We start from the raw sequence: 23,579 nt of genomic DNA on the forward strand, positions 1-23,579 counted from the left end.
TTGTTCAGCAGGAAATGTTGAACAAACTGTGTAAGTCTTTTTTCTTCTTCCTCCTTTTTTTTCTCTTAACATTTTAAGAGATTAATTAAACGAAATGAAATATTTATTTATTTTGAACAAGCAAAATATCCAAGAAAAACAAAAATATTTACAACAGATAGACATGCATTTCTTTCTTTCATATACATATTTGTTTGTTTTAAGTAGTATATATATGTTTTCTGTTTGTTTTTCTTTATATATATCTATATATTACTACAAACTCTATACAAAAAAATGAAGATAAAAACCTAATATCTAAAGATCATGACACAAAGAAGTGTGTGTAATCTCCATTTACTCTCCATACCGCGTCTACCGCGTCAGCCTCACCGCTCAACTGCCACAACTCATGATCGTACTATAAATGTAGTATAACTGACTAATTGTTCATACCATACAACCCGTCTAATTGCAGTTATATCTTCTAAATATTTTACTATTAAAGTGAAAGTATTTTAAATCAATAATTGGTAACATATTGTTCTTTAACTTGGTATTTTTTTCAATGTTTTGCAAGGTTAGAGCAATTGGTTCAAATGTATTTAATGGATATTTTCTGTTTTTCTATTTATTTCACATACTCAGCAGAGAAACAAAGAAGGTAAACAGAAGATTATAATAATCAAACATGATGAACAGTTTTCATAATAAAATGCAACAATAGGAGTAAACAGTTCTGGAACATTAAGCACATTTAATTATAAATAATTTTTATCTGTTTATTTATGTCACTGATACTTTACAGTGCAAATGCTCTTTTTGTGCTTTATATAAAACCAAGAGTTTGTTTTTAAACTTTATAGAAAAGCTTTTAGTGCCACATCTCTTACTTAAATGAACAAATTCTAGCCAATAGTTGATATTTGTCATTTTTTATACACGGGACTCAGTAAAACTTCACTTTGAGGTTTAATTTCAGATGCATTTAATTTTCCATTGACGAAAATATGCAACAAACCAACAAATGAAGAAAAGCAGAGACAGGCTCTGCTGCACAACTCGACCAAATGCAGCTATTACTACTTTTTCCAGCAGGTGGCGCCACAGTCCCAGCTCTTCCATCATTATTCATGGAGAAATTAAAACCTTCATACAAATAGAGTGAAAAGTATCGGTTCTATTATGGGTTTTCTTCAGTTCTTCCTTTTTTACCACAATTATTTCAGATCATAAAACAATTTAGATTTTTAATGATCAAATTGCCAAATTTATTAAGCCAAAACAGCAATTCAAACCATCTTGAACATTTATTAAATCATAAATTAACTAAAATTAACCACCTTTTTTCATCCGTTCACTGACCACACCCAGGTCTAAATACCACCAGACCCATTAAACTAATAAATCACCACAATTGAGCTTCTCTGACAACATGAAGGAGACTAAAAGGTCACACATATTGCTTAATGAGACTAAAAACTAGCAAAGGATTTCAGAGAAAATAATGTACTAGCAACAGAAACACATGGTGGTGGCAGTATGATGGCCTGGGGCTGCTGCAGCAATTGATGAATTATAAATTGCTTTTAGTTACTTTCTTACATAGTTTGTTTGGATATAAAACACCAGTCAGTTGGTTTTTCAAAATGGTGTCTTCTGTTGAGTTTTTATCACCCAATCGGTCTATACCTAGTCATAATACAATAATACTGCAACTAAAAATTAAACAAAAGTATGAAAAAACAAAAACTGCTACTATATCTGAAAACTAAGCTAAAACTAATCAGTACTTAGTATTAATATTAATAATAGTAACTAATAAAAACGAACTGAATTTGACAAACAAAAAGTCACAACAAAATAAAACTAAAGTATAACAAAAAATACAGCTATTATAAACGTGATGAAGACCCAACACTGCAGATGAATCTATCAAAGCAACATGGACTTTTATTTCACCTCAGCAGAACCGCAGGCTGATCAGCTACTTCTCACGCAACGCAATTATTCATGCAAACAAGGTATGGAGGGCTGAGCCCACATTACACATAACAAATCCACAAAAACAACATGTGCAGAAAATATGCAGTACAACCTGATTCTCTCCATGGTTGAAAAATACTTTATCCAAAACACAAAGATAAGTAATTTGATATAAATGGATTATTTACAGATACAAAGCAAAAGAAGGAAGTGAAAATATTAGAGTGCAAATTGGCGAAGGAACGAGTTCCCACACCCTGGGTTGAATGCCCAGCAGTGAACACAAGCAGGAGAAAAACTAACAAAATCACTTAAAGTTGGCCTCAATTAAGTTATATAGTTTTATATAAATATTACGTTTTATAAAGAACCAGTCTTGTTTTATTAGTCACGCTTTCACAACACCTCTGTGTTTGTTTGTCTCTCAACAACATGCCTCCTTTTAGAGCACTTTGCATCTTTCCGTTCCAAACACCGACATTTACCTAAAGGTAATCTAGGGATGCAAATATGTTTTGCGGTTGAAAAATTAAAATGAAACAAAACAGGAATAAAGGTACAATTCTAGCAGAAAAACTTGGCCACGCCACCAAGAAGGAGCTTCTGTTTTCTGCACATGGTAAAATAATTTATTTCTACAATGCAAATATAAAGAATAAATAATTAGTCAAATATCTATATATGTGTGTATATGTGTTTGTACTTATGTGAGTAACTATGATAACCAGGTAGCATGTTGAATACAGAATATTCCTGGGTTTGAACAGATTGTCTTGTTTTTTTCTTTAAAATGAATGGGGAGATTTAATTTCACATGCTTCTAGCAACAGCTGATAAATTATACAAATTATAAATAAACTAAACATTAAAAAATTATACATTGCACATCTTTTATGATTTCTGTAGACGTTTATATGGAGTTGGAAACTCTCACATGGTTTGTTGGTCAGACCTTGAAGACGCCATCAGAAGAAAAACTGTTTTTACCCATAAAACACAATAAGATGATGATGATGATGATGATGATGATGATAGCAACTTATGGTTTAACCTGTCTAAAAGTTTCTCTCAAATTGTATTTTGTCTTTTGGGGAAACTTTTCACATCTTTTTCTTTGTTAAATCTTGAGATATTTGCATAGAACTTAGAGGAACGTGAGATCCACAAAATGCTAGTTTGGTTTTTGTGTTAAATTCCCCTATTGAATATGGATCAGTAATATATTAAATAATTTAGGCACTTTTTTTCTATTTTGATTAAGCGGTGGATTGGTTAGTAATGTAACTCCTCCTTCACTGTAATGCTTATAAAAAGCTCAGGTACCTGAATCTTCAGGAGAACTTGAACGTCCTTTACATCTTTTTTCCCTTTTGGTTCCCAGTTGATTATTTGTTTGGATCTACAACATTCATTTCCAACTTCAGATTGGTTTGGTTTGTTCTGCTGAAGACATTGAAGAGTTTTACTCTCGTATTTTGTTGCTTCTGCTCTTTATCTTGACTCAACCCATCAGGTAAATATACTTGCTTAATTTTAATGAGCCAATCTTTAGGATCCTGAGTGATTTTTGTATCTGTAAATGCTGCAGGGCTGACAAAAGAGTTTCAGTCTAACATCTTAAATTCACATTAGAAGGCAGACATGTGATTGGCAATATTTTGTATGAATGACATGTACAGATAACCTAAAATGTCAAAAATATATTTAGTTTTTTTGCATAATCAGGACCATAACCTTCACAGCATACCTTGCTGAGGCATTTAGAGAGCTGTGCTTAACTGAAAACCTGAAAATCTCAACGAAGCAAATCAACTGAAGCTTTTAACTACAGTTTCACACCAGCAGATTCTTTACTCATTTATCAAGCCCACATCTCTCCGGTCCAACATGAAAATACAACCTTCTTTAAAATCTTCGTTTCGCCTTTATTTGCCTGTCCATCTTGTCTTCGCTATGAAGCTTACCGGAATCGCCTGTGCTGTAAACGACCGTCTTCCACTGCAAAGGGGGAAGTGCCAAGCCGAAAGAGGCGGCCAGGCGGCCATTAATGTTAGATATTTGGAAGGTGGCCAGCACAGACTGAACGGATTTGTTCACTTCCTCTGCTGCCTTTGCTAAAACTACAGGCGGACTACAGTTCTAAAACAGAAACAGAAAATCAATGTCATCCTTCACAACTTCTCCATCTGTTCGCTGATTGGCCCTGTGGAAAATCTACTGGAGAAATCCAAGTGAATGGGAGAAAGCCCATGGTGTCAGTGAAGTGATGTGTTATGGGAAAGCAATAGCCGGCGTTCCTGTTGGTGTGAACGTTTTAAATAAAAATAACAAACATAGCTGTAATTTTTTACAGCTTTTTCTACATGTCAATGCATCATCAGGTGGTTTCAGCAAATTACAAGGTTCTGTAAAAACACTCAGAAAACATTAGAAAATGTAATTTGTACTTTTGAATACTTGAGTAGTTTTAAATGCATATTCAATAGTATTTTCAAAAGTCAGTACTTAAGTATTTTAACTTTAATCTTTACTTGTAGCTGAATAATATTTGATTATGAGTATCAATACATTCACATGAAGTGAATGTGTATTGTACTAGAGCTGAGTACTTTGTCCACTACTGTCATAGTAACAGTAACATAGTAACCTGGAGGGGTTATACTGGGAGGCAGAGAGGTCTGGGGATTTCTTAAACTGGTGCCCCTCCAGCCCAGTTTCAGTCAAGAAGTAAAGGATGAACGAATCTTTCTCTTCTCACAAACAGTATCTTTTCTTCTCCCTTTTTGTCAAACTGAGCACATTTTAACTCATGAATAAAGATGCATGCAGAGCATTTACCATGAAAAGAAACAAGTATTAAAACTTTGTAAATTACACTTGGGTATACATGGATAAAATTATATCTATTGCTTCAATAATTTCACTTCTCTCTCTGTGTGTTTCCCAATTATAGAGCTAACTATGGATTTCAAGAACAACTGGATTTCCAAACTGAAAGGAGAATTTTCCAAAAGCCCAGTAGCAACAACTCTAAGCTTTGGACTGATCCAGATGGCGTTTGAGAAACTGGTGGAAGTAGATTTCGAATGCCCCTGTGACTCTAGATACAATCAATTACATTCTTTGACATGTTTCATTGTTCCACCAATCGTAGTCTTTTTACTAATGTTTGCCATTAAATGTCACTGTAAACCACTTAGAACATTTGACTGTAAATCATGTATTAAATCAGTCTGTAAGGCCGTTAGTATCACCATTATTTCAGCCACAATATGGTTGATAATTGTGTTTTTTGATGGTCGTTATTACGCCTGTGCAAAGACCAGCTGGACGGGAACCTACGAAACGATTAAGAACGATGAGCCTCTGAAATGGTGTAAACCAGACACAGACAGCTCCAACTCATCTCAGGAGCTACTGGACAAAACCCAGCTGTGGTATTCTGAGTCACAGGTAAGAAACAAATTAGATTTGCACAAACTAATCAGCTTAAATCACAGGTGCCCAAGTCCAGTCTTCAATAACTATCACCCTGTAGCTTTTATATTCCTCCTCTAACTCACCTGGATCATATGAGTGGCTCATTAGCAGTATTTTCAGAGCTGTGACAGAAGTCAGCTGTAACTCATCCTCTAAATCAGAAGCAGGGATGCAGGTTGCAGGTTGGCAGCTTTCGAGGACTGGCCTTGGGTACTTTGTTGTGCTATTGAAATATGATTTTTACATTTGTTTCTCCATTTTGTCTGCTTTTTAGTTCATTGGATTCTGGATAATATTAGGGTTGGCGGGTTTTTGTGTGCTCTGTTCGCTTGGCTCCCGGTGCTCATCCAGTTCTGATGAAAATGATGGAACTTCAAGAAATGAGAGAAACGACGTGGCTTCTGCACCTGTCTGAAGCAAAAACATGAAAAGAAATCATATGTGAATGTCTAATTACATAGGACAAGTCATGTGTGGTTAAGAATATAAAACATTTCTGACTGAAGCAACTTTTACGACTGTAAGAAATGCCAGCAGGGATGTGCACAGATAGATACTAAGCGTGTTTTGGACCATCGGGTGTTTTCATACTTTGATAGTCCTGTGGACTCGTTTTAAATGGGGGCCAAAGTTGCAACATTTGTTAAATTTTTAGCTCATGTGAATCACTTTCACACTGCACTGCGTCAAACGATCCAAACGAATTGAGAAAAGCAGTTCCCCTTCTCACGTGTGGCGGCGCTGCACCAAAAACAATTGAAGGAAACGACAGAAAAACCTCAGAAGAAGACATGAGCAACTTCCTTCTTTGAGAAATCTAACAAAGTGAATACATTTCACTACTTGGTGGACGATTATATTTGACAAGTTATGTTTAAAATTCATAATAACATATTACCAGTAACCTCCAAAAAAAACAAACTCAGAAGTAATCAAAAGCATTTATTTTTATTGAATAAATATGTAGAATATATGGAATAAAACCAAGGAAATGTATATAAAAAATTATAAGATGCTATTAAAATAAATATTTAGTTTATATTTTAGGAAATGTAATTTTTTATGTTTAAACTATCATGTGACATGTTAATATATGAATAAAATGTATAAAAATTGAATATGCTTCCTTATTACCGCTAATACGTTGTTGAGCTTAATATACTAAAGACAAGAAAATCTATTTATAATTGATAATATAATAACTTAATTTTTTCAAGGTGTTGCAAGATTAGAGCAACTGGTTCATTGTATTTAATGTGTTTTCTGTATTTCTATTCATTTCACTCAGCCTTCAATGTGAAGGAGTCACAGCAATAAAGAAGGTAAGGTAATTATTGTCAAACATGATAAACAGCTCTAATAAAATTTAACAATAGGAGTATAGTGCTGGAACACTAAACACATTTAAATACAAATCATTTTTATTTTAAATTTTTACAGTGCATATGTTCTTTTTTCTGTTTCATATTAAACCAAGTGTTTGTTTTTAAACTTTATAGAATAGCTTTCAAAGCCAAATTTCTTACTAAAATGAACTAATTTTAGCCATTTGTCGTTTTTTATACCCAGCACTCTATTATGAGGTTTCATTTTACATGCACTTAATTTTCCCTTGAAGAAAATATGCAACAAACCAACAAATGGGGGATAAGCTGCAGGTTCTGCTGCACAACTCGACCAAATGCAGCGATTTCTATTTTATTCCAGCAGGTGGCGCCATAGTCCCAGCTGTTCCATTATTATTTATGCAGCAATTAAAACCTTCATACAAATAGAAAAGTATCGGTTCTATCATAGTTTTTCTTCAGTTCTTGCTTTTTTACCACCATTATTTCATATCATAAAACAAGTTCAGACAAATTATGACTTCATTCATTAAGCCTGACCATCTTATTCCTTTATTAAATTATAAATTAACAAAAATTAACCACATTTGTTCATTCTTTTCACTGACCACACCCAGGTCTTATTATTACCAGACCCATTCAACTAATAAATCATCGCAATGGAGCTTGTCTGACAACACGAAGGAGACTGAAAGATCACATATTCCTTAATGAGATTCAAAACTAACAAAGGACTTCAGAGAAAAATAACATAATCACAACAGACACACATGGTGGTGGCAGCATGATGGCCTGGGGTTGCATGGCTAAAACTACAACTAATGAAAACTAAACAACTAAATAAAAACAAATTAAAATTAACTGAATTAGACAAAAAAAAAATCACAACAAAATAAAACTAAACTATAATGAAAAATCCAAAACTATTATAACACTGCACAAGACCTGACATTACAGATGAAGCTATGAAAGCAACCTGGGCTCAGCAGAACCACAGGCTGATCAGCTACATGTGACCCAATGCAATTATTCATGCAAAACGAGGCCCAGACAAATATGGACTGTTTCCTTCTTCCTCCAAACACGGGAGGCTGAAATGTCAAAGGGTTTGAGTTTGTACTAATCTCATCACAGCATCTTTTTGTGGCTGATGTTTACAAAGCTGAACATCTGGATGATGAATATGTTACTGTGTCTTCACACTGGTTTAATCAGGGGAATATTTTGTTATTTTTGATTGCAGAGATCAGATCCACCAATACTGTAAATAAACCTTTTCAAAAATAAACAATGCAATCAAGTTATACAGGAAACTGGAGCATTTTCTGATGATCGCCGTGAAATACTTCACTACTAAAATAAATCAACCATAAATACATTATAAAATGGTTTGTTTACAAGTACAAAGTAAAAGAAGAAAAGGAAAAAATGAGGGGAAACTTCAGCGAATGGATGAATTTCCACAACCGGAGTGTAGACCCAAATTCCCAGCAGGAGAAAAAGTAAGTTTTGTGTCATTTAAAAAAGTATTTATTAAGTGTTTATTGTTAAATTAATTTAAATCTTTATTTTAATCAGTCATGTTTTCTAATCTCCCCTCAGATTTTGTTCATGACACCAGCCTCATGTTGGTTTTTCAGTTCACTGAAGTACAAGCTTCCTTTCAAAGCTCTTTGCATGTTTTCCTTTACAAGCACAAATATTTTCTTAACTCTGATCTCGAAAGCAAATATGTTCTGTTGCTAAAAAATTTAAATGATACCAAATGGACATTTCCAACCACTTCAGATTTTGATACTGGTTTATTTTCTGCTTACGGTAAATCATTTTACAATGCAAACTTGATTTTATGAAGATCAAACTGCCTAGTTTTGACTTTGAAACCAGGTAGCACAGGGAATATTAAATATCCCTGATATTTGTTTTGGTTGCTCAGGCTGATTTAGGACATTTTTGTGCTTCCCACTGGAGACGCATCAGCTCTGAATGGATCCAAACGCAATTTAAAAATTCTGACCAAGGTTGTATTGGTCTGATTTGGCAAAAGTTTGAAACAACTGACCTTTGTGTTCATGATCACATGATTTTTCACCCAGACATTACAGACTCCATCAGAGGGAAAACAGTTTTCACCATTTCATGCAGTCAGACCATAATGATAGTTCCATATGGTTCATCCTGTTTAATTTGTTTAATTTGATCATTTTCAGCTTTTGCTTCAGTTTTCTTTCAAAATGTATTTTGTCTGTTTTGGAAATTTTTCACATTTCTTTCTCTTTTTTTGTTAAAACATTTTGAACTTTACATAGTTGCATCCACAACGTTTTCCAAAATGCTACTTTGTGTTTTGTGTTAAATTCTATTGATTATATTGGGCCAATATATTGAATAAGTTTTATCTAAACATTTTTTTCTATCTTGTTTAAGCAGTGGATTGGTTAGCGATGTAACTCCTCCTTCGTTGTCCTACTAATAAAAGGACAGGTGCGCCTACTTTAATCTTTTTGTGCTTTTGCTTTCACAGTTGACTTTATTTGTTTTGAACTTCTGTTTTAATTTTTTACTTACTGGATCAACCTCAAATTGGTTTATTTTGTTCATCTGAAGACATTGAACATTTTTATTTTGTATTTTTGTTGCTGTTCTTCATCTTTATCTTGAGTCACACCATCAGGTAAATATATTTTCTTGATTTAAACTGGTCAAATGTTGGATTCCTGAGTGATGTTTGGGAAAACGGCTTAGAAGTGACAAAAGGGAATCAGGCTAGGACGGTTAAATTCATATCAATAGGTCGACTTGTGATAAGATATTTTGTACAATTTACATGCATAGATAGGGCAGATAACCTCAAATATTCTTCTTTTTTTTGCTTGCTTTTGTCCGTATAATCAGGAAAAATAAATCAGAATAACAACAGTTCTTTATGTGGTTGTATTCAAGTCCAACCAAGAAGATTTATCAATAAAGACACAAGGAAGTAAAGTGAGTTTTATTGGGATTTTTCAACCTTGCTCTGGTTGAAAAACCACCAGAGCAAGGTAGCATATAAAGTGAAATGAAGACCAAACATGCTTTCTGAAACAGAATATATATTTACAGTGTGCAACACACATGTATTCAGCCACTTTAACTCTGAAAGTATTTCATTTCTAAAATGTTCTTTTTGTGATCAGCAGGCTTGAAACCTTTGCCTCTGTTTCTGATATAGAGAAATGTTTCTGATTATGTATTCAGATTGTCTGGATGGACTTTGTGGATTCAATTTTATTTTTTTTAAATTAATTTCTTTATTTTTTGCTATGTGATTAAGAGAAACATAAAAACGGTGCAGGTGATCATAACAGCAGGAACTAACAGAATATATTTGCATGAACCAATTCCTTGTTTACAACGTAAAATTTTCTGTTTTCCAATAACTGTACAAATTATTCAGAGGGAAATACTTCCATGAAGGATTTCCCTATCACTATGGTAACATACCATAGTGAGGAGAGAGTTGAGTAAACAAAGTTTCCATTTTTCCAGTCAGTTTCCCATCTGTCACATTTGCATAGGAGCAGATCTCTTTACACTAAACCTGAAATTAGCTTCTACGGACTGAAATCAACATCTGGAAAAGCTGTGCAGCTCGGTGAAAGTCAGTTATCACTTTCCCAGAAAGGGACTTTCTGTCTTACTGTGGCCTCCATAACCCAGAGCCAGACTCTTCTTGCTAGCAGTGTATTTATTTTCTTAACTGCAGTTAATGTTCCTTTCCTTTTTGTCAAGCTTGTTTTAACACATGGATGAAAAGAAAGTTAATTGTCCACAGTAGGTGTAAATGCATTTTAGATACCAGTTGCCAATTTTGCTTTTGCTAGGCTTGTCACAATAAACAATAAGTCAATTAATTGCATGATAAATTACAACAAATTCAATTTCCATTTGTATGATTTAATGTTCTCTTTTTCTACCAACAACTGGATGACAAAAGTCTTCAGTCTGGCGCCTTGGGCTCAACTAGCCCTTTTTTGAAGGACAATTTTGCTTAAAGAGACTTCATAATTAATTTTATTTGTTGTTTTTGGTTAAAATTCTTTATTTATTTCAGATATTTAAAATGTCTTCCAGTTCCAGTGTTAAATGTTTTTTTTTTAGAATTTAAAGTTTATTGATCTTTAAGAATGTGTTCTTGCATTATTATGCCATTACCATTATATTGCTCAAAAACTATCTCAACAGATTGTCGTTTATCACAATAACTTCTGGGACAAATTATCGTTCAGCATAATTTGTTATTGAGACAGACCCAGTTATTGCTTCTCCTGATTTAATTTTTTTCTGTGTTTTCCCTGTTATAGACTATGGATCCAACTATGGACCTGAGAAACAACTGGATGTCTAAACTGAAAGAAGAATTTTCCAGAAGTTCAGTGGCATCTACTTTAGGCTTTGTATTGATCCAGTTGGTGTTGGAGAAACTGGTGGAAACTGAGTTTTCATGCCCTTGTGACTCTGAATACAACTATTTACATACTTCAGTATGTTTCATTGTTCCACCATTTATAGTTTGTTCTCTAATGTATGTCTCTGCATGTCACTATAAACTCTTTGATGCCTTGAAACTCGGCATTATTCCAGCTGGAGTATGGTTGGTAATAGTGTTCCTTGATGGTCGTTATTACGCCTGTGCAATGACCGATTGGTCAGGGAAGTATGAAATGATTGTGAACGCTGAACCTCAGAAATGGTGTCAACCATTAAACCCCAACTCATCTCAGGAGCTACTGGCCAAAACCCAGTTCCTGTATTCTGAATCGCAGGTAAGATATAAGGACGTTTTCCTGAGATTTGCACAAATGATGAGGAGTTTTTACTGCGAATTAAATCTAATTTTTAACATTTGTTTCTCTTTTTCTCTGTTTTTTTAGTTCTTTGGATTCCTGGCAGCGTTTTTGTTGACATTTTTTTATATTTTATGTTTGATCATCTCTTCCTTGTTCTCATACTGCTGTGCAAACATGGACAGAATGACCATATTCCTTCTTTCCATTTTTATCATTCCATTGTCTACTTATTGTTTAGTTCTATGGATTTTTGACTCTATTTTGGTTGCCTGTTCATGTGGTTTGGTTTGTCTGGCCCTGATGTTCGCAGGTAAACTCACAGAGGACTGAGGAGTTTAATAACTAACAGGATGTACTCAGGGCCGGCCCAAGCCTCCATGGGGCCCTGAGCGAAATTTGGTTGAGGGGTCCTCTACTTCTGCTAACAATGTGGATGCTGGAATCAACAGACGATTAGATCATTCACACACCTGATATAAACTTATTGCATCTTTGATGGCGCTGTTTGCATTATACCCTATGCATGTATAGGATACATTTATCAGCCAGTTGATTTCTGGGTTAATTTTGGGGGATCGTGATCGGAAGATACTTACATGTGAAGCCTATCTTATCCACTGATCTTATTTTCGTCAGAAAAGGTTTAAAAATGAATTGATTTAATAAATGTCTTGTGAGTGATTTTACGTTCTGGTTTGTGTCTTGCCTGAGATATCTAAGACCCGGGTAGAGAGACGTGTTTTTAAAGAGATGGTTGTTACTGTCTCTCAACAGTACCAAGGATTCTGTGGAGCCCAACACAGATGGTCTTGTTAAGGAAAGGGGTTGTTCTTTGATGCTGAAGGGGGCATTTAAGTTCTGGGTTGGAGAAGTAACACGTATTGTCTCCATGATCAAGGAGCTCTCCGCTGCTGTTATATGACGCTGCAGAGGTCTATGTGAGAGCAGCTTGACCCGTCTCATGATAAGATTATGCAGATAACCTAAAGCAGAAGAGGAGTGAAGAGCATGTTATAAAATTTTCCATTACAGTGCTCAGGTGAAAGTACGATACACATTGTTTCCTAAAATGCCACTTTCTGTTTTGTGTTCAATTTCATTATACATAATGTTGGGGTAATACGCTTGTTTTATTTAAATTAGTCAATCTTTAGGATTCCAAGTGATGTTAATAGAAGGGTATGGAGGTGACAAAAGGGAATCAGTTTAGAACTGCTAAATTTATATCAGAAGGTGGACATGTGATAGATATTTTGTACGATTAACATGCATACATTGAACAGATAACCTGACATTTTAAAATATCTTTTTTTACACAATTAGTTTGAATTAATTTCAGGACCTTGATCTCAGGATGTTGGCCATTTTGGATCAAGGCCGCCATCTTCTCTTTTTTATAGACTTCGTATCTGATTGAACTCATCCTACATCTTTTGAGATACAGACTGTTTGCCATGAAACATGAAGGTGCAATAACTTCCACATGCGAGGTCACAGCTGCATCAGACTTTCTGTCTCATTGCAGACCAGCCTTCATCTGTGCCAAGTGACATACAATGACATAATGATGAATTCTGCTCTACAAATGATTCAAAGGGAAATAATTTGGTAAAGTAATTCAGATATACAGCCATTCAACAAATTACTCAGTTGTTTTTTTTATTTTATAAATTATTTCATATAAATTTATTGATTACTTCATTTTAACTATCAAGCTTCTAGGAAGCAGATGCTGGATGAGGCTCTACTAAATTTCATTGTGAAGGATTGCCAGCCTCTCAGCATTGTGGAGAGTGACGGGTTCAAGGAATTGGTTCAAGTCCTTGAACCTTCATATGTTTTGCCAACCAGAAAGGTTTGTGTGGAAATTACCTAAAGTAGTAGTTTATGTATACAATTTATTTAATTTTAATTTAAATATATTGACTTGGTTTTGGTTTCACTGTTATAATTTTCAGACCATCAAACAAATGGTGGCCAAAAAGTATGAGGAGGAACGGGAACTATTGAAAATGGAAGTACAGCAAGCTGTGGCAGTGAGTATAATGGCTGACATGTGGACATCTGTGAACATGGAGGCTTACTTGGCTCTTGTATGACACTACATTAATGAAAATTTGCAGTTGTGTACATCTGTGTTGGGAGTACAATACTTTCCACAAAGTCACACTGCTGACAATTTGGCCCAAGTCAAAAGAGACATAACCAATAAAGTGTCTTGTGACTGATGCAGCACCACATGATCGCATCCACTAGACAGCTCCTAAGTCGGCACTCCATTTGCATTGCACATACTCTCAATTTATTAGTTAGTAAATCATGTGATCAGATCCCCACACTTACATCCATCAGACAGAAATCTAGGCACATTGTCGCATACTTCAGATCAAGCACTACAGCCAAGGAGAAGCTTGCTCAAGTCCAGCAACAGCTGGGACGTAAAATCCTGAAACTTATAAATAAGGTGCCAACACGCTGGAATAGCACATATGAAATGCTGTCAAAGCTAAATGATGAGAGGGAACCAGTGTGGGTATCTCTGGCCTCTCTAAAAACAGATTTGACTCCACTTACAGCTGATGAGCATACCATCATAGGAGAAACACTTCTTGTGCTTGCTCCTTTCCATCAAGCTACTGTGGAGTTGTCTGAAGAGAAGTGAGTGTCAGGGTCTAATGATGAATGATGAAAATGCTCTATCTTTCACTAGAGCATAATGGAGCAGCTTTACACACACAGGCAGCCATACACCTACATGAACACCTGAAGCGTCGAGTCACAGACACTGCTTCCAACCTGGAGTCAATAAGTGTGTTAACTCTAGCAACACTTCTAGACCCCAGATTTAAATCACTTGGGTTCCGCAGTTCCCCCAAAGGCAATGATGCCATCAGTAGACTGCGGTCAGAATGTGCGTCTATGATCGGACGCACAAATGAGCCTCAGCTGGGATCGTCTTCACAACAGCAGTCTGCACCCAACTCAGGCATGTTATTCAGCGTTATTTGTTTGTTTGGACATGATGTACTAAAATGGCAATTTGTTGTTTTTAGATAACCTTTGGCACCATCTTGACTTTGAAGTGGCCAGGCAGACCAAAAGTGCCACAGCTGATGCCATCCAGGAGGTGCAGAGATACCTTGCAGAGGGCAATATTGGCAGATGTCAGGATCCAATGACATACTGGCAGAACCAAAAGACAATTTATCCTAACCTCATCTGGTTGTCATTGCAATGCCTTTGCACTCCAGCCTCATCTGTGCCGTGTGAGAGGTTGTTTTCTACAGCAGGATAAGTTGTCTCAAAAAAGCGTAACAGGCTAAATTTCAAAACATTGGAAGAACTTATTTTTTTGAATAAAAATTTGTGAAGAAAAACCCCAGTCCACAAGCATCCTCATTCCAAACACATTCACTTAAATTTTCTCTTTATGGTACATTTTTACATTATTGACTGTATCTTAGAATATAAAATATTTAAAATTTTACTTAAGATATTAAATAATACAATATATAATATACAATAAAATGCTGCCCTGCGACAGACTGGCGACCTGTCCAGGGTGTACCCCGCCTCTCGCCCGGAACGTAGCTGGAGATGGGCACCTGCAACCCTCCCGACCCCATTAGGGACAAGGGTGAACAGAAAATGGTTGGATGGATGGACAATAAAATGCAATGACTTAAATGTTATTGTATAGAATAGGTCATCAAATCAGTCTGTCAACTATGTTGCCTGCAGGGATTTTTAATGTCCAGCAGGTGTCAGTATTCAATGACGCAGTATCAACACAGTATCAATACAGTGTTGCTATGGGTTGAAACGACACATGACGCCTCATCTACCCATCTCTACCAGGCAGCACAGAGGAGCGGAGGCAAAAGCTCTCAACTAGTGGCAACAGGTGGACTGGAGACGAGGACCCGACAGAGACACAGAGACACAGGTGACAGTAAATACACAGGAGGTAATCAGGGAACGAGACACACCTGGGAATAATCAAGGGGAGACAGGACAACATGGAGACTCAGAGACAAAGACACTCAAAATTAAACACACAGAAGACTCAACCCATGACAAAAGATGTCATTGTTTCAGTCAGTTTCCCATCCCTTGCTTATGCACAGGAGCGGAACATATCAAATCTACAAAAAATGATGTGTTCAGAAAATATGCAGTACAACTTTTGAACAACTGGTTCAAAAATACATCAATTCAAGTAAAAACATTAGAGTGCAAATTGGCGAAAGGAACAGTTCCACACATTGGGCTGAATGCCCAGAAGTGAACACAAGCAGGAGAAAAACTAACCCAAATTCTATTGAAGTTGGTTAAGTTTTATAGGTCTTTATACATAAAGAACCAGTCTTGTTTTATTAGTCACACTTTTACACTAGCTTCATGTTTGTTTTTCATTCACTTAGCAACATGCCTCATTTTAGAGCACTTTGCATCTTTCCGTTCCAAACACCGACATTTGACACCGACATGGTTTTGTTCCAAACACAAACACTTACTTAGGAATATGTTTTGCAGCTAAAAAATGAAAGTGAAACAAAACAGGAATAAAGGCAAAATTAGAGCAGAAAGCCTCAGCCACGCCACAAAGAAGGAGCTTCTTAACTTCAGACCTTGTCACTGGTTTTTGCGCTGACGGTAAAAACTATTTATTTCTACAATGCAAACTTAATTTTATGAAAAGTTTAATGGTCAAGTTTTAACTTTGATAACCAGGGAACAGTATGAAGTTAGTGTTTTATTTTGTTTGATTAAATGAGAGGATTGTTAGTGGTGGCATAATTGATGTTTCTAACTCTGTCATTAACTCTGTTGTTAAGAGCAGATATAATCTCAAACATCTCTGTCATATAATTTTTCTCTTGCTGGTTATGTTTTGCTTCATTGGAAATATAAATTATCTCATAGTGATGTTAGATCATTAAACACGTGTTGTTCATATTTTGAGAAATAAAATACCCTAAAAGTGGCTAAAACTAAAAGTTAATAACTTCTTTTGTTTTGTGTTTTTCTTTCTGCAGAGATGAATGTAGCAGGAGTAAAACAGTGGCTCTCAGCAGTGAAGGGAGGCCTTGAGAATAATCCTCTGGCATCAAACATTGGCTTTGCACTGATCCTTCTCTGCTTTGAGAAAATTGTAGAGTTGGAGTTTGTTTGTCCCTGTCAGTCAAAACAGAATGCTGTCTCTGTGTTATCATTTTTCTTAGCTCCAGCATTGATTGTCTTTATGCTCATGATTAAAACAGATTGTCTGTGTCCGTGTAAATCATGTGTGCAAAATGTCCTTGGTGGTGTAGTTCCTGCTGTAACATGGTGTATAATACTGTTAATAGATGGTCGTTATTATGCCTGTTTTTGGACCAACTGGTCAGGATACTATGAACTTAGTGAGACTGCTTCCCCTCTGAAATGGTGTAAACCATTTAATTTATCTCATGAAGAAGAGATCCAGACTCTGGAGTGGTACTCCACGTCACAGGTAAGAGCTAGTTTCTACTTGTTTTACATTCATCAGCATATACACAGCTGTTAAACATTGACATTATTTTTACATGCATTTTCTTGATGTGTTTTTTTTTAAAGGTCATTGGACTCTGGGTTGCAGTTGGTCTCACTCTAGTTTTTAAGGTCTATTTGTTCTGTATGTCCTTCTGCTGCAAACATCAAGAAAGAACAGACGGTGTAAATCCCTCTCAAGACATCCATCTACAGGTGCAGAACAGAGAATGACAGAAATTAAGAAAAGAAAACAATCACATTTGGTGGGAGGACTACCAATTTGAACAATCAGACATAATGCAGAAAATCTAGAGTAACGTTAAAATATCTTCCAATTATTCAAGTGCTATGGCAGATAATAAAACATTTGTAAGATATACTAAATTTACTTCTAGTTATAACAAAACAATGTCTTTACTTTCAAAATGTTATGTTAAATGGTTTGTTAGAATATTAATGCATGATATTTCTTGTTTAGATCATTTATTGTATTATACATTCTAACTTACTTTTTTGCTTCTTAAACATATTTACATTATATTCTGTATAATTTTGAAATCATCATATTCAAGTCCAAGGTGTTGTTGCCCTGTTACAGAGACTCTTTTCCGTGTGTCTAGCTTGATGCTTTGGGTGTGGCTTCATGTTGAACCTGAGCATACAGCTAAACAAATCTACTTATTCAAATCCTCCATTGTTTCGGGAAAGATTGAAATTTAATCATGTTTATTTTTTTATTTTCATTTTCCAAGTTGCAGGAAACCAGCTTTAAATAACCTTCGCCTCCACTCTGACTTTTCTAAATAAAATTCATTGCAACAAATTGCTCTTTCTAAATTAATTAAAATAAGAGTCTACCTATTTGTGTTCTGTGAAGGCATCAAGGGTTTAGTAGAGAACATTAGACATCAAGCGGCATCACAAAACCTGAACAACTTTGAGGGTTTATAGTTAAAAAAACCTCACTTAACAAAAACAAATAAACTCCACTAAACAGGTCATTTACATTTTAGCAACACGGTCTGTCTTTTCTGTTCATCTCTCATTAGTTGATCCAAGTTTAACTAAGGAAACAATGTTTCTTTGCAGAGAAACAAGACATGTAAGTGAAAATACATACATTTTCATCCTGTGTCGTCAGCTGGGATGTATCAGTGTTGCAAAAAAATTGTTTTTTCAATAGCCAGCTTGTTGTGTTCATATCTTTTTTAATTCAAAAATCATTTCAGTCTTAATAAGGTAAAGTAAAGAAAAAGCAGTTGGACAACTCCTCCTTCAGCATCTCCTCTGATAAATAACATGAAGGTTAGACTGAATACACTCACTTAAAGGATTCTTTATATTTTCTGACACACTTTTCTGATAAATAGCTTTCATTTGTTTCTTGGACTTGTAGTTAAAAATATTTCATAATAAGTTGCATTTGAAAATTTTGCATTAAAATTCCAGGTGGATTCCAGGTAGATTCCAGAGATGCGCATCGCAGCAGCTGTTCTTCCAGGGCCGGCCCAAGGTAATATGGGGCCTTAGACAGAACCCCCTGCCCCCAGAACCCGTCCTACTAAGAACCTCAGCATCATTGACATGTTTAAATATCGATCAGGTGAATCTGTGAGAGGGAGACCAGGTTTATTGGCAGAGTTTAAAATCAATCACTGATTATTGGTTATTTGCTGTGATGTATTTGTGAACAAACCCAATTCAAACACAAAGATTACACCATATTGTAGCCATGGTAACACAACAATGAAACTATCAAGACGATTCTTTAAACTTTTACAAAGAAAACTTTCTAAATAAATCCTAAATGTACTATTTATTTTTCTCAGCTGATGCATTAAATAAAGCTTAATAACATTGTCATTCTCTATAAATGATGCTACAGGTTTAGATCTATGGTCTGTGTTACAATTAAACCATTTCTAGGGGCCCCTGAGTGTCTGGAGGCCCCTGAATGTCTGGAGGCCCCTGAATGGCCCCTACCAGCAGCTACTGAGTTTTCTTTGCCTTGATATCCCAGTCTTATAATTCTAGATCTAGAGGTTTAACATCAAACTATTATATAGAGTTAACCCCCTTGAGCTTTGTGAGTTAACCCCCTTGAGCTTTGTGATCTATAAATCAGCCTGCAGCCAGGTTGTTCTAGAGGTTAAACAGATACCGTATTTTCCGCACTTTAAGGCGCACCTAAAAACCTTCAATTTTCTCAAAAGCCGACAGTGCGCCATACAATCCGGTGCGCCTTATATATGGGCCAATATTGAGCCACAACAGGTCTCGCAACTACGGTAAGCAGCCGCAGACTTCATTTTCCCCGTAGAAGAAGAAAAGGGAAAAGCAGCCGCAGACTTCATTTTCCCCGTAGAAGAAGAAACGGGAAAAGCAGCCGCAGACTTCATTTTCCCCGTAGAAGAAGAAAAGGGAAAAGCAGCCGCAGACTTCATTTTCCCCGTAGAAGAAGAAAAGGGAAAAGCAGCCGCAGACTTCATTTTCCCCGTAGAAGAAGAAACGGGAAAAGCAGCCGCAGACTTCATTTTCCCCGTAGAAGAAGAAAAGGGAAAAGCAGCCGCAGACTTCATTTTCCCCGTAGAAGAAGAAAAGGGAAAAGCAGCCGCAGACTTCATTTTCCCCGTAGAAGAAGAAACGGGAAAAGCAGCCGCAGACTTCATTTTCCCCGTAGAAGAAGAAAAGGGAAAAGCAGACGCCGACTTCATTTTCCCCGTAGAAGAAGAAACGGGGGAAAGCAGCAGCCGATGCAGCCAGCGGTGCACGCTGGGTTTTGTGTAAAGACCCCAAAATGGCTCCTATTAAGAGACACGCTTACAACGCAGAGTTTAAGCTCAAGGCGATCAGTCAGTAGAACACGGGAATAGAGCAGCAGCGAGAGAATTTAACATGAACGAATCAATGGTGCGGAGGTGGAGGAAGCAACAGCTGTTCATTTTGGGAATGAACAGAGTTTTCAGAAGCTGGTTTGTAATCTATTAATAAAGTTTGACTGACCTATATGACTATTTTGTCGACATTCCCTTTATCGCAGTTCCATCTAATGGATGCACAACGTAACCCCAGCCTCTACTGTAGCATCTATTCTATGCGCCTTATATATGAAAAAAGTTTTAAAATAGGCCATTCATTGAAGGTGTGCCTTATAATGTGGTGCGCCTTATAGTGCGGAAAATACGGTATTATTAGGGCTTCATTAGTAAAATGGAAGAATTTTGCTTATTTCATAACTTTATAACCTTTGACCTTCTCTCCTCTGGTCTGTTTAACAGCTACAGTCTCAGATCAGCTCAGCCCTCCAGGACTGTCAGCAGCAGAAACAGAAACTTTATACCTGTTGGGGAAAATATAGATTATATTTGCTTTGCATTTCCCTGCATGATGGCAATAATATAGTAGTATCCAATTAGATTCTTGATTAATATGGGTTGTTGCTATGTTGTTGTATTGTGTTTATGTTCAATGTGCCCCTTTTAAAATTTGAGCCCCTGCCCCACCAAAGGTCTCTGCACGGCCCTGTACTGTCTATGCACCAAAACCACTGTTTCCTGTTTTTTTCACACCTCAAGCTCCTTAAGGTGCTTGAGGCAGCATCAGAAAGACACTCTTCTGATGCTGCATATGTAGCTGCAGTTAGCTGCCTAGCCCATAAGTGTTACACACTCCATAAAGAAGGAGCTTTTTAACTTCAGATTTTGTCACTGGTTTTTGGGCTGACGGTAAAAACTATTTTTCTACAATGCAAACTTAATTTTATGAAAAACTAAATGGTCAAGTTTTAACTTTGATAACCAGGGAACAGTATGAAGTTAGTGTTTTATTTTGTTTGATTAAAGGAGAGGATTGTTAGTGGAGGTATAGTTGATGTTTTTAACTCTGTCATTAACTGTGTTGTTCTTAAGAGCAGATATAATCTCAAACAGCTCTGTTTGTCATAATTTTTCTCTTGCTGGTTATGTTTTGTTTCATTGGAAACATAAATTATCTCATAGTGATGTTAGATCATTAAACACATGTTGTTCATATTTTGAGAAATAAAATAACCTAAAAGTGGCTAAAGCTAAAAGTTAATAACTTCTTTTGTTTTGTTTTTTTCTTTCTGCAGAGATGGATGTAGCAACAGCAAAAGAATTTCTCTCAGCAGTGAAGGGACAGCTTGAGAATAATCCTCTGGCATCAAACATTGGCTTTGCACTGATCCTTCTCTGCTTTGAGAAAATTGTAGAGTTGGAGTTTGTTTGTCCCTGTCAGTCGAAACAGAATGTTATCTCTGTGTTATCATTTTTCTTAGCTCCAGCATTGATTGTCTTTATGCTCATGATTAAAACTGAAAGGCCGTGTAAATCATATCTGCAAAATGTCCTTGGTGGTGTAGTTCCTGCTGTAATATGGGGTATAATACTGTTAATAGATGGTCGTTATTATGCCTGTTTTTGGACCAATTGGTCAGGATACTATGAACTTAGTGAGACTGCTTCCCCTCTGAAATGGTGTAAACCATTTAATTTATCTCATGAAGAAGAGATCCAGACTCTGGAGTGGTACTCCACGTCACAGGTAAGAGCTAGTTTCTACTTGTTTTACATTCATCAGCATATACACAGCTGTTAAACATTGACATTATTTTTACATGCATTTTCTTGATGTGTTTTTTTAAAAGGTCATTGGACTCTGGGTTGCATTTGGTCTCACTCTAGTTTTTAAGCTCTATTTGCTCTGTATGTCCTTCTGCTGCAAACATCAAGAAAGAACAGACGGTGTAGATCCCTCTGAAGACATCCATCTACAGGTGCAGAACAGAGAATGACAGAAATTAAGAAAACAATCACATTTCAGGGGAGGGAGGACTACCAATTTGAACAGTCAGACATAATGCAGAAAATCTAGAGTAACGTTAAAATATCTTCCAATTATTCAAGTGCTATGGCGGATAATAAAACATTTGTAAGATATACTTAATTTACTTCCAGTTATAACAAAACAATGTCTTTACTTTCAAAATGTTATGTTAAATGGTTTGTTAGAATATTAATGCATGATATTTCTTGTTTAGATCATTTATTGTATTATACATTCTAACTGTTACATTTTTGTTTCTTAAACATATTTACATTATATTCTGTATAATTTTGAAATCATCATATTCAAGTCCAAGGTGTTGTTGCCCTGTTACAGAGACTCTTTTCCGTGTGTCTAGCTTGATGCTTTGGGTGTGGCTTCATGTTGAACCTGAGCATACAGCTAAACAAATCTACTTATTCATATTCTCCATTGTTTCGGGAAAAATTGAAATTTAATCATGTTTATTTCGTTACTTTCATTTTCCAAGTTGTATTACACCAGTGTAACAGAGAGTCAGGTGTGTATGTATGTATATGTGAATTTTGCCCAAAATAATAATAATAATAGTGTGTATGTGTTTGTAATGAGATTTTTGAACCATGTGTTTAAAGCCACCTAGTGGTGTGATGAGTGACTGCATGCAACGGGTCCTGCAGGCGCTCTCTCGGCTTCCCCCTCCAGGATCCTGAGGAACTGCTGGTGGAGGTGCGAGAGAGGCAGCTCTTCGCTATTTCTTTTACTTAGGGTCATATTTTTCTAGTTCAACAATTAACGAAATACTGTAAGATTATTTAACAATTGTAAATATCATTTATAAAGTTTTCTCGTGGTTGGGCTGGAAAAATGTGACCCTATGAGTGGGAGCTGCGCCAGTTGGTGTTTGTGGCTGACCACTGGGTCACGACGCTAACTGTGTCTTTTGTTTTTCAGCAGTTGGACCACTTGCATGCAGTCAGTCACATTGTGAGAATTTCATTTTATATCGCACTAGGTGGGTTCAAAGTATAAAGTTATGAATATATATATATATATATATATTTAGAAAAAAAATGTTTTGTGAATGTAACTGTTAACTGCTCTGGCAGCTGTCTGTTATTTTACTGTATGATTCATGGAATGAGAATGTTTTGTTTTGAGGAATTGTTAACTGTTTTATTGTTTAAACTATATGATCACATCTAAAAAAGAGAAAAATGAAGAATTCTGAGGAATGCTATTGGACCACTTGCATGCAGTCACATTGTGAGAGTTTTATTTTATATCACACTAGGTGCGATATAAAATAGCAAGCAAGGCTACACTGGTGCTGTGACAAGCGAGAAGGGTTACACCAGCTTTAGATAACCTTCGCCTTCACTCTCACTTTTCTAAATGAAATTCATTGCAACAAATTGCTCTTTCTAAATTAATTAAAATAAGAGTCTACCTATTTGTGTTCTGTGAAGGCATCAAGGGTTTAGTAGAGAACATTAGACATCAAGCGGCATCACAAAACCTGAACAACTTTGAGGGTTTATAGTTAAAAAAACCTCACTTAACAAAAACAAATAAACTCCACTAAACAGGTCATTTACATTTTAGCAACACGGTCTGT

General features: G+C 35.9%; 1 protein-coding gene and 3 long non-coding RNA genes across 5 annotated transcripts; all 4 read left to right on the plus strand.

Moving 5' to 3' along the window:
- Positions 1-4,730: 4,730 nt before the first annotated feature.
- Positions 4,731-6,444, plus strand: LOC114137017 (uncharacterized). The gene is made up of 2 exons (XM_028005497.1): positions 4,731-5,418; positions 5,720-6,444. The coding sequence occupies exons 1-2, from the start codon at positions 4,927-4,929 to the stop codon at positions 5,858-5,860; spliced, it is 633 nt and encodes a 210-aa protein (XP_027861298.1). The 5' UTR covers positions 4,731-4,926; the 3' UTR covers positions 5,861-6,444.
- Positions 6,445-9,337: 2,893 nt separating this feature from the next.
- On the plus strand, positions 9,338-12,248 carry LOC114137041 (uncharacterized). 2 transcript variants are annotated; one of them, XR_003593927.1, is made up of 4 exons: positions 9,338-9,465; positions 9,687-9,776; positions 11,135-11,596; positions 11,705-12,248. It is a non-coding gene; the product is annotated as an uncharacterized LOC114137041 (long non-coding RNA). The 2 variants fall into 2 exon arrangements; XR_003593926.1 differs by lacking the exon at positions 9,687-9,776.
- Positions 12,249-16,692: 4,444 nt separating this feature from the next.
- Positions 16,693-18,149, plus strand: LOC114137045 (uncharacterized). Its single transcript, XR_003593929.1, has 2 exons — positions 16,693-17,117; positions 17,222-18,149. It is a non-coding gene; the product is annotated as an uncharacterized LOC114137045 (long non-coding RNA).
- Positions 18,150-20,713: 2,564 nt separating this feature from the next.
- LOC114137036 (uncharacterized) lies at positions 20,714-23,414 on the plus strand. Its single transcript, XR_003593924.1, has 3 exons — positions 20,714-20,862; positions 21,249-21,700; positions 21,804-23,414. It is a non-coding gene; the product is annotated as an uncharacterized LOC114137036 (long non-coding RNA).
- Positions 23,415-23,579: the final 165 nt, after the last annotated feature.

The sequence above is a fragment of the Xiphophorus couchianus genome, chromosome 2, assembly GCF_001444195.1.
Source record: "Xiphophorus couchianus chromosome 2, X_couchianus-1.0, whole genome shotgun sequence".
In the NCBI taxonomy this organism is placed as follows: domain Eukaryota; kingdom Metazoa; phylum Chordata; class Actinopteri; order Cyprinodontiformes; family Poeciliidae; genus Xiphophorus; species Xiphophorus couchianus.

What these genes read in the sequence shown, in the direction of transcription:
- LOC114137017 (XM_028005497.1), top strand. Translation starts at nt 4,927, where the DNA reads ATGGATTTCAAGAACAACTGGATTTCCAAACTGAAAGGAGAATTTTCC. An exon ending in TGTGGTATTCTGAGTCACAG is followed by an intron (nt 5,419 to 5,719) that starts GTAAGAAACAAA and finishes TCTGCTTTTTAG; the next exon opens with TTCATTGGATTCTGGATAAT.